The 11,898-nt window shown below is 44.4% G+C and overlaps 1 protein-coding gene across 1 annotated transcript in view; it reads left to right on the top strand.

The window, feature by feature from the left end:
- Positions 1 to 702: 702 nt before the first annotated feature.
- LOC144115837 (glutathione hydrolase-like YwrD proenzyme) overlaps positions 703 to 11,898 on the top strand; it is an 82,929-nt gene continuing 71,733 nt past the window's right edge. The window contains exon 1 of the mRNA XM_077650339.1: positions 703 to 862. Coding sequence (XP_077506465.1) covers positions 769 to 862 — 94 coding nt within the window. The 5' untranslated portion in view covers positions 703 to 768. The remainder of the gene's footprint in view (positions 863 to 11,898) is intronic.

Here is an 11,898-nt window from a genome sequence, read left to right as displayed (position 1 = left end):
TAAAAACTTACAACTATTGAGTTGATATGGGTCCCCGCTCACTCGGGGAACCCTTGTAACAAAGCAGCACACATCAAAACTCGAGTATTCGTCAGCCGAGCAGGAAACGCGGTAAATACTGAGAGTTTCTCAAAGAACGACCCAGCATCATACCACGACAATACAAATTACTTTAAACTACAAAGGAGTAGCTTCCCTCCACCAGAAAAAAAGATTTGATAACGAGCATGATACCACCTGGAGGCCATAGATGCTTTTGTGCCATAAAAACGTAATATAATCATCCACTCTAAAGTCATTCAAACAAACAAATTTAACCTCTATATTCGTATCTGAGAAACGGCAAGTAAAGCAGTGGTAATGTACGGTGCTATGAAAACACCTGCGAACCACTAGTGGAAGCAGGCGAGGTGGTGCCCTCAACAGCGGCTTTGAAGGCGAGTTAGTATTTTGAATCAAATATGTCTCAGTTGAACTTTCACGCCTTCTTCTCCGCACCAATGTCTGGTCTTTATTTTGTGGCACCTAGCACCTTTATCGCACTTGCGTAGAGCATAGCCTGACATTTATAGAAGGAGAAGCCGAAAGAGTCCTTGCCTTATCGGGCTTTCGTTGTCTCCCCCCCCCCCCCCCCCCCCTTGTTTTTCCCTCATGCAGCCCCTATCACTTCCCTCCAAGGACAGACGGCGCGGCAGAAATAATCAGTTGGACGCCCCGGTGGCCAACACGTCGCTAGCGGGCACACAAGCGAGTGTTCAGTGCATCAGAATGGACGGGTTGTTCACCTCTCGTCGGTCGCCTGTGATGTCTCTGGGCGGCGGAGCCAGTTGCGACGACCCGCTTGCCACAGCCGCGGCTGTCGGTGAGTACCGTACTTATAAGAACATGCACAGGCGCGGAGAGAATCACGCTGAGGTCCAGAACCGCTGCGCATAACGTAGTACGCTTGCGCGTCACGATCGACGGCAGATCGCTCTCCTGGATGAATTTGAGACCTCGCCTTATCAGCAGGCAGCGCTGTTCGGTGCGACAGCGGTTGCTAATTAGTGCCAGGGATACTCTCGCGGTGGCCCTTTGCGCAAGCCGATGCAATGTGGCTCATTGTTCTTGTTAATGCTTCGCTGCTGTAATCCATGCTAGCTGGCGTGGGCAGTTTTCAATATCTTTAGTATGATCACGCTTCCGTCGACCGAATGCCAGTTCTGCCACGTAGTATATGAAGGGCAGAACGGAGGAAGCAAGAAGGCTATAAAATAAGCTGCAATCTTGTATAACCACCTTGCGGGAAACTGGCTGGACTCGCGGAGCGCATGCCGATGGCATCAATAGGCTGCTGTGCGACATGATGCAGTCCCGACGGCTTGAAAGCCCGCCGCGCAGAGTCCGGGCAACCGCTCACGCGCGGCCCTCGCAGCCGCGACGCTCTGTGCAGCTTGTTTTTGCTCTCTTTGCAGTCGTTGATTATGGCCGCTGTGAGTGCCCCCCCCCCCCCCCCCCCAAAAAAAAAAAAAGGAACAGTACGATAGCCGCGCCGGAAAACAGTTGATTGCGTCCTGAATTATCCAAAACAGATATGGTTATAAAAAGACTGAAATAGCAAAGTTTGCGCCTCTCTGTGCGTAGGTGCACGCTCGAAGGCTGTTTTCAGGAGATGCCATGGAATCAACGTAAGGGCTTCAGGAGCGTCATTCGAGAGGCGACAGCGCACTGTCGCAACTTCACTTACACTGTAAAAAAAAAAAATGCTCCACTGTACAGAGAAACCCGCTGGTAATGCCTTGACGGAGGGTTTTCTGCACCATGAGCTACGGACTAAATGTCAGAAAGAGAGACTCCGTATTACGACTGTCACAATCGTAGTAACGGAATGTTACGCTATGCTATGCACGAGAACAAAATTGTTTTTTCGCAACGAATGCTTCTGCGGTTTTCTTATTAAATGTTAAACAATGTGTATCCACAATTCTTTCGTTCACTCGGGAGTCATTTCATCTAGAGCATATGCGTCTTCGTATAGCTTCTGCCCACAATGTTCACTGCAGATATAGCCGTCCAGGTGCCGAAGAAATAAGTATTATGTAAAAGACTTTCCTTTACGCATATTATGTATTGCATACGTGCAAAGAATGCAGCTTAGACTGAAGGAGTGGTGTTTGGGTGAATGCAAGTAAATACGTTTTATTTTGAGGACAAACTAAACACATTGTACCTCTGCGCATTGCTGTCGGATCGATCTGAAAAGCATTAAAAAATCTTGATCTAGTAATCACACAACCCCAATTATAAATTTCACAAGTGCATTTGAACCTTCCGCTATTGAACAATCGGCTTTTGCAGAAGCGTGCAAAAGTCATTTACTGAGAACCAAACCGTTAAGTTTCATTGCCCAAAATTCATTTTTCCTGACAGTAAACACTAAAACCACAGGTCTAGAAAGAAGCAGAAAGAATGCGCTTGCCCTGGCGGCACTGTGCAAGAAAATACATGCGGTTGTCTATCATTTTGTGCAAATAGAGAGTAGCTCAGGATGGGTGCCAATTACAATTCAATGCAGATGCCTTTCAGTACATAGTACTCAATGCACAACTTAGCGAGCAAGGAGCATTGGTAACATCTTAAAAAGGCCGGACTCTTGCCCACAAGCATGATGATGATCGTGATTTTTTTATGGCGCAAGGGCACCTGAGGCCAAAGAGCGCCATGGCACAAGGTATTTTGTTCATCTCACGGTGGAATCAAAGACCTATTTCCCAAGCATTTCACCCTAAAGAAGACGAGAACCAGGCCAGGGGAAAGCTTGTATCCATTTTATCACTGGTGGGTACCCGACACGTGCCTACAAGCAATCAAGAAGCACACTTCCCCAAACCTTATGCTTTCACTCACAGTTTTCATTATCATAGCATGCGCAAGAAGATGAACTAATATCTGATGTCAGTGAAAAGGCAGTCACAGGAACCGGTTGCAGCTGACTAAAGTATGCCAATATCTCTGCAGTGTGCCTCACGAGGAAAGAATGCTCAAGTTTCCAGAAAGGGCTCTTTGCAGAAATTTAACCGAATGTCGTTCCCATGGGAACCTTTTCATAATGATGACCCAGAAAGACGAAGTGTCCTCATGTGTCTGATGCAAAAGAAGGATGAAGGCATTAGTCTTTCTGCTTCTTCACCAGCTTTGTTACGTTTTTTACTGGTACCGCTTCGCGCAGCTTCAGTCTCCTTGACATTTTGTGAAATAATTCCATATCCGCGAAGCATCTCGCTAGCAAACATTTTGGCTCTGATGGAGCAGAAAAAAAAAGACCCATGTCCTAGGCCTTTTTTTGTGACACTAAAGGAAGGCTCGCATTTTAGGGTCAAATTACGAAGAGGTCTATGTGGCAACAAACTTTAAGACAGTATCTGCAAGGGCTCCATGTTCTGAAGCCTAAGAATTTCTCATGAGGTGCCCTGTAGATGTATCAGATCACCTCGGTGAGCTGTTACCGGGCTCTGTGAGGGGACTGTCACTTGACATCAAGGGTATGTACTTTTCCTCGCCACATGCTGCAATGATGTATATGTCAAGCGAAAGCATAGAAGGCCATGCGCAGCTGTTACCTTTGCTTCTTGCTCGTTGAGTTCTACAGTGAGTACTACGTAATGACAGGCGGTGTCTGCATCGACTCGTGTTTCACGCCCGTCCTGTGCGACCTCCGCCTTGCATGACATGACAGGCAACTCCATACCACCCTTCATGCACAAAGTGTCATCAGGGTCAGTGGGTGTCAGCTTCATGGTCCTGCGGTTTGTGCTGCTTTTTCTACTCTTAACTTATTTACTGCTTTCATTCTCCACTCCATGAAGCGTGAATGTGCTACAATGGGCTGCTCCACGCGTCGTGCAGTAACCTGGCTATATTTTTTTCATACATCGGACGCACTCAGCTAGCACGCCATGCTTATATATTTAGCACATAAGTGTACATGTGAGACACATCATTAATAACCAATTATCACCATGGTATCTCGTGCAAGAATATCTAAATGCTACTCAATTCTTGCTCACATTTTCAGATACATTCTTATTAGATTAAGAACATAATTTGGCTACATAAGGAGAAGCACAGCACTAAGGTACTGACCAATTGCCTGAAGCACTGTCCGCAACTTCACGTGCCATCATGAATACAGGTACATTTAAATGCACGCTGTCTACGTCTTTATCATGCCATGCCGCTCCAGCACTTCGCTAGTAAAATTTTCTACCAAAAAATAGTAGTTTTGTTTATGTTAGACTGGTCATACTTAACTTTATTATATACAATGTAATTCTCATTGTACTGCCCCAGACTAAACAATACCAATGATCATCACGCCTTGAATTTTCTCATATACGATTAGCAATTTTGGTGCAGTTATTATGTTCTTATAAATTTTGATTGAAAAAACCTGGCAAAGTATTGTTTCAAAATATCTGCCGCAAGGAAGAAGGAAGCTAGCCAGATAACCTGAACCAATGATTTCAGTTGCATGCAAGCATCAGCACTCTTGCACAAAAATGTACAATTTACCGTGTTTCACCTTTCCGAATTGAATTTCATGCTGCAAGCATTTATCTATGTGAAACAAATTTCACCTTCCATTCTGCATAAAGGAAAGAAAATTCCTGTTATTGTTTTTTTCGCAAGCCTCTTCAAGTACACAATTCAGCTAACTACTCTGCAAATACGTGAATCTATCAGCATGAGTAGGGACGAGAAAGGAGACAAAACAGGCGCCCACTCGCAATTGAAGTTTATTGAGGTGAACAGGAAGTATATAGAAAAGCCAAACAACACCACAAATCGGACAATACACATAAGCTACATCACAACCTATGTAAAAGATCGCCCTTAACATTCCTCTCATCTAGAAAGTCGAACTCGCTGCGTGTTAGCGCTATGGAAAGCACACCACTCACGCATTCGTCACCGAGTCATAAGATGTGTCTAGCCTGGATAATTTTTCGATTAATCTGCTCCGAACGCATCACCAAAATGCGTGTTGCCGAAAGGAATGGCTAGGAGACTTCACATTCGTTGCAGTGTACTGATAAGTTAGAAACCCTACCAATATCCAAATACTTCTTGTGCACCTGTAGTCTTACACTGATACATCTTTCAGCTTCAGCAGCATAAACCCAACCACATGATAATGGTATCCGACACACCACATACATTTTGCAAGGCACATATATGTTGCCATGTTTCACTCGACACGTGGGTATCCCTAACGAAATTTACAAAATTATTAACAATTTCACAGATTGTAGACAACTTATTAGGGGCCGACAACACCATTTTTACGTCTTAACTTCTGGTCACATTTTTCAAATTTTGCAACAATCTATGTGTGTACAGTAACACAGTCACTCTTTTCGCATCTCACTGACTGGACCCGGCCTGATCCTGCCAGTCTCTGCGCAGGGGTTTCAGCATTAACATGCTAAAGGGAAGAATGGCGCAGCATCAAGTATCGAGGACAGCAGGACAGCACACTCACGCACAAGTGCCAACCTTGAAGCGGATACAGAATCCAAGAGCACGTGCTTGACATTAAGCGTTGCAAGTCAAGAAAACGAGGAAACACGGATTTGAATATTAAAGATTGAACGAGCGCGAACCTTGGCTGCCAATGCTGAATGTCAAGCACTTTGATTCTGTATCAGCTCCAAGGTTGGCACTTGTGCGTGATTGTGTTCTCCTGCTGTCCTCATTACTTGATACTGCACCATTCTTAACTTTAGCATGTCGGACAAACTTGCCCATTCTTATACGCCCAGCTTTAACATTTTATTCCACGCTCCTGCAGTAGCATGGTTGGGAAATCATGCTTTCGTTAGCCATAAGATCCGCTCTTGGAAACCAGTTGTCACGCTGTGATAGCATGGCTTTATCAGTACTGAGCCTAGACTAGACGACGAAATGCTGTCTTTCACTAGCGTTGAATGGTTCGACCATCAGTCAGTCAAGTAGCTGCTTAATACTCCTGGGTGAATATCGCCAGCACGTATGGCGTGCGCAGAAAATCAAGGTAAGGTTCAGAAACCGCAGCTCTTTCTCTAGGGACATTTTTTTCCAAGGTGAACTTAAGACAAAGGCCTTCCTCCTTAAACAACTTCACAATATGTACAGGTACCACACTATCGCAACCATTGCAAAAGACCAGAAAATCATAGATGTAGCGAAAAATTTTTCCCCCAGCCTATGCAATTTCTTGGCACTCATTTCGTTCACCCTGCATAAGAAAATATTGCTTAGCACAAGGGCAGCCTTTGAATCGATACATTTGGCACTTTTGAACATATACCGCACTGCCATACTCCACAAACATGCTCTTTTGTTAAAAAAAGGATGTAAGTGCCAAAAAAGACTTATATTACACACCTGTTCCTAAACACATGCTCATCGTTGTACTCCGATATGCACATTCACAAGCTTTTCACCAGATCTTCATGCCGGATAGAATAAAATATTTCTACAACGACAATAACCTCAAGAAAATTCAATGCATTGTCATTCTTAAGATACTCAACTACACTGCAAATAGAGTACAAAAAACGGATCACCAAGACGCGAAGTATAAAGATGGTTTGGCAAATAACTAGAGCCAAAATGTTGCATGAATCCTTTTCTGAAATTTATCTGAAGAGCATGTTATTGAATAGCATTTATTTGAAGAGCTTGTTTGTAGTGTATTGCGGTGCGGTATGTATTCAAAAATCTGGTATATGTAGTGGTTCGAAGGTTGGCCTCGTGCTAAGCGATATTTCCTTACTCAGGGTGGATAGAATAAGTGTCAAGAACGTGCATGGTCTAAGGGAAAAAATCTTTCGCTATGTCGATCATTTTATGGTCTGTTATAAAGGTTGTGATAGCTTGGGACCTGTACATATTCGTAAGTTGTTTAAGGAGCAAGGCCTTTATCTTAGGTTTACCTTGAACCAAATGTCCTAACAAAAAGAGCTGTGGTTTCTGGACCTCATCTCGATGCTCTGCACACGCCTTGTGTGATGCCGCTATTCACCTAGGAGTGTTAAGCTGCTACCTGGCTAGAGGTCGACCTTTCCAAGCTAGTGAAAGATAGCATTGCACTTTCTAGCCTGGGGTCAGAATTGATGAATTTATGCTTTCACAGCATGACGACTAGTTTCCAAGAGCAGATTTTAAGGTTTAAGATCGCAAGATTTTCCAACCATGTTATTGCAAGAGCATACTATAAATGTTTAAAGAAGCTGAAACAGTTTTGCTGTGACCGGCGCAATCAGACTGGGGCCAGCCAGCGAGATGCCGGAAGATCGGCTGTATTCCCTTCCAAGAAAAGTTCATGACTCCATTTAACGCTGCCTCCTGCTCACAAAACACAAGCATCATTCATTGAAGATTCTACGTGCGAAGCAGAAAGCAAAGCTTTAGTTTCAGTGGCCTAAACTAGGAGCGAAGCACAAAACATCTATAGCCAAATGACTGAAATGAAATAGAGGGTAGGGTAATAGTGGACATACTGATATATTGCATGCAAGATATATGAATAATATATTGTGATATCCAACACTGCTGCCATTGCCTTAGCCAACTACTTTATAAATATCAAAAAATGCAGTATCAGAAAAGTACTGATACAGTACTATTAGTGTTAATAGTAGCAGTGCAAGTTCCATGAAAAAAAGAGCCCCGTGCTGGCTGTAATTCCCACAGCAGGCTTATGACAATGGCCAGTGTAAAGGAAAGAGGAGGAATGACTGAAAGAGAAAGAGCCAGGGGGAAGGAAGGTCGCTATAGGACTTCGGATATGTTAGGGAAATAAGGTTGTTTAGACAGTGAGCACAAAATAAACATTACCAAATAAGTAAAGACATACAAGACGAGCCATATATATCATTGTGCAGGATGGAAAACTTGACCTCATTTAATCCAAATTATGTTTTCAATATACCTGTGCAATAAGTGATTATAATTATTAATAGCATAACTTACCGAGTGAAACAAAAACGAGGAATAAGGGCGGTGAATCAGCCATAGGCGTGATGCCTGTGGCTTGTGCCTTCCTCTTGGGAGACAGCAGGATCATTGAGTTGAACGGAAGTTCTCTGAGACTAATACATTCGAAACAGGATATATCGATTTCTGAAAGGATCGAAAAATAGTTCGATATAGTGAAAATTCAGTATACAGATAGAGGCTCAAACAGCACTCAAGAACATGGAAAAGTATAGCTTACGGGTCGCAGGAGTCATGTACCACAAAGTTCGGGCATGCAACGTGAAAGCCCTTTATTTCACGGAAAAAATTACTCATTTTCGTGGCTGAATCGTTATGACGCTCGGCTGCTGGCCCGAAAGACGTGGGTTCGATCCCGGCCGCGGCGGACGAATTTCGATGGAGGCAAAATTCTAGAGGCCCGTGTACTGTGCGATATCAGTGCACGTTAAAGAACCCCAGGTGGTAGAAATTTCCGGAGCCTTTCACTACGGCGTCTCTCTTAGCCTGAGTCGCTTTGGGATGTTAAACCCTATAAACCATAAACTAAACCATTTTCGACTGCTTTTTGCTGTGAGTAATGAAGTTGAAAACGCTAGTGGCGATCTTCTCGGCAGTGTCCAGGCACGGCAGCCACGTACCTTCCACTTCGCCGCAACAATGCCGAATGAGGCTGAATGCTGGCGCCAGTTCAGCGGCTGTGGACGGACGCATCTCTTCTGGAACACAGTTGTCCTCGTCATTGCTGAAATCGCCTTCTTGGGCGCCAGCTATTCCGACCACAATGTCATCAGCAAGGTCTCCTACAGCCTGAACTTCACTGTCAGCGTTTACAAGTCATCAACAGTAAGTTCCGACGAGACGACGCCGGGAAAATGAGACAAGTCACGAAACGTGTCCTCCAAGCATTAATTGCCGTCATCCAAAGCTTCAGGACATTCATCCCCAGCCACTTCAAGGCCTGCTTTGCCTAAACATTTGGCTACCGTGCCCTGTTTTATGTCGAACCAAGCGCCGGTAATTATCTGGATGGCGCCGAGCAGGTCACTCCTAAGATCAGTTCCCATGAGGAGGTTTATGAGGAGCCGCTCAACAAGCTGAATTTTGTAGCCTACCTTGAAAGCCCTGGTCCATGAGCTGCAGTCTCGCTATGTTCAGTTCAATATTCTGCAGCATGCATGTCATTTTATGGGCCGAGCAGTTGTCTAACAGAAGGCATACTTGGCATACCGACCTGCTCAACTCGGCGTCCCGAGCCTGACGCCATTCAAAAAAAAGTTGGCGTGTCATCCAGGCCTTTCTATTACACTTGTAGTGGATGGGAAGCTGCTTGCCATTTCTGAGAGAGCGTGATGGCATGCTCTTTCCAATAACAAATGGACGCAGTTTTTTCCGTAACTAAACCGCCATACACATTTTGCTCATTTTCTTCCCGTCACATGATCTCCCACAGAGATCGAGTGACTTATTCGGCAGCATTTGCCAAAAGAGACCAGTCCCGTCTGCACAGAAGACTTCGGCAGGTGAAAACTTTGCAGCGATCTTCGGCCACTCCTCTGAAAGCCACTGCTGCATCTCCTGGCGGCTGGCAGCCCCACTTTCGCATGAAATAACTTTTCCCACAATGCCGTGGCGGTTTTTAAACCGTTGCAACAGTACCACCGCAAAAATTTTCTTCGCCAATGGCCGTGGCAAACTGTTCGGCCTTCCCCATTAACATGGGGCCATCCATGAGGATATTTTTCGCTCAGACTTTTGAGAAACCATGGATACAGCGCCTTCTTGACTTTGTCGAAAGCAGCAGGGTTTAACGACATGTCCCCAGGTGACTTTATTGACCTGCTTTGATCGTGATGTCCGGCGTGTTTTTCAACAGTGTATTAAGAGTGCTCTGCTGAATGCCGAACGCATGTGCCACGGAGGACTTTTCGCCATTCTCGACTCGTCGGGTCACCTCAGGCCTTGTTGCGAAGTCTAGATTCTTTCTCTTATTTACGTCCGTAAGCTCACTAAATGACAGCAGTCAGGCACGCTACAATTGGCACATTAAAAACAAAAAGGCGCACAAGAAAAATGCGACAGCCCCTCACTGTCCAATGTATTCGACTGGCATCGGTGGAGTGCATGAGTCAGCGAAAGAATGACAAAGGCAAAAAGCGAAATGAAGGAGAGAGAGGAAGAAAACTCAGCAGAAATGCGCCGTTAGTGGCAGTTGTGCCACTTGTGGCTCTGCGGGCGCAACCACTGCCTGGCTCTTTCCAGTTCTCTTGTCTCCCTCACCAGTGAGGAGGCGCTGCGATCACTTATGAGCGGTTTGACCGATTTTCTCTCTTTTCCGAGGAGGCATGGCTTGCGAACGTCGCCGCTCGCCTCCGTGCTGCGCGTTTGTGCAATCGAAGATACGAGTGTCTTTGTGGAAAGCGCACCTTCCAGGCGTCCAGTGCGGCGTTCGAAATACTACGCAACTGTCCAATTCTTTTGCACAGTACATTCAAGAGGATAATCTTTGTATTTGATATCGCCAATAATCCGAAATATGCGGGTTCGATGTATTCGAGTTCGACTGTAGTGTAATATTAACAGAGAAGTAGTAACAATAAAACATGCAATGTAGCTGAACGTTGTTCTAAGCACCTGAGAAAGAAAAATAGCATGAGGAATAACCAAGTATGCAATTTTTGTAGCTGCACCTTTCTTCACGCATCTGTCTAAAATATATGCGTATGATTTGCCGCAAGAATGTCTCGTTTAGACGTTGTTTCTGTTATGGCAGAAATGCACAATCAGGCTGGAATGAAATGCAAAGAGCGCCTATGAACAAAACAAGATATTTCACTTGTGTGCTTTCAGCTTGAGTATGCAGCTGGTCTGATTCCAGTTTGAGGACAAGTACACATTTATAAACACTTTCTATATGCAAAGTAGAAAAGTACATGGCATGTATGTTCGCAATTCGTTCCAGCCTAACTGTATATGCAGAACGTGTCTCGAATGCATATCATTATCAGTGAAAGCTGTCACTTCCAACACCAAGCAGACATATGAAACCCCCAAGAACTCCTGGAAGGCAAGAGTCTGGAGACAAGCTTCTATACACACTCTGAAGGATGCAGATTTGATGTCTAGCATAGCATATAAATACTTCTGCATTAATAGTCAGCATGTAAGGTAAATACAAGGTACTTCTGAATTTGACCACATAAAATTTGCTTTGGAGAACACAAAAAAATGCTAAAGTGTCATTTAGACTCAACATTGCATGCTGCGTAAACGGAAAGAATAAAAACAAAGCAATGCTCTTCAAGACTAAAATTCTGAGGCATGCTGATGCTGCTACTTGAACAGTAGAATGCTTACTTAAAAAATCAACGCTTTTCTGAGCAAGCAATGAAATAGAGCTGTAGCTCATGAAATCTCTCATCATTCTTTTTACGAAAAAGGAATTTAAAGACTGGAATGCAAGACTTCCTGCCATAATAGAATTCTCCTCACACTTGGTTACACAAGCCAAGGCTTTCGCAGCATGTACTAGAGCTTGTGTTCTTTTTGCAGCATCACCCGGTTGAAGCGACACAAAATATTTACTTCCACATGAACCCGTGCATGTAGCATAATCACAGAAAATATTTTTTACACTGCACAAAGATACAGCAGCACAGTGGCGCGACTGACATACAAGAGGCTTCAGTGACAGTGCAAACCCATGATCTGAAATGCTACACAAGACCTGTGATGCTACAGCGGCTAAATCCTTGAGAGTAGTATTCAACAGCCGTCTAAATGCTCTCGTGCTCGGCTGTTAGGGGTGCTTTACTGCGAAGAAACAGTAAACCTTTGCCACTAGTCTAATCAAAAGTGCACCTCATCGCAACTTCCACTAAACATTTTTCCCCCAGTGGA

Source organism: Amblyomma americanum, chromosome 1, assembly GCF_052857255.1.
Source record: "Amblyomma americanum isolate KBUSLIRL-KWMA chromosome 1, ASM5285725v1, whole genome shotgun sequence".
NCBI lineage: Eukaryota > Metazoa > Arthropoda > Arachnida > Ixodida > Ixodidae > Amblyomma > Amblyomma americanum.
Note: the sequence above shows the minus strand (reverse complement) of the source record. Positions and strands in the feature narration are given on the sequence as shown.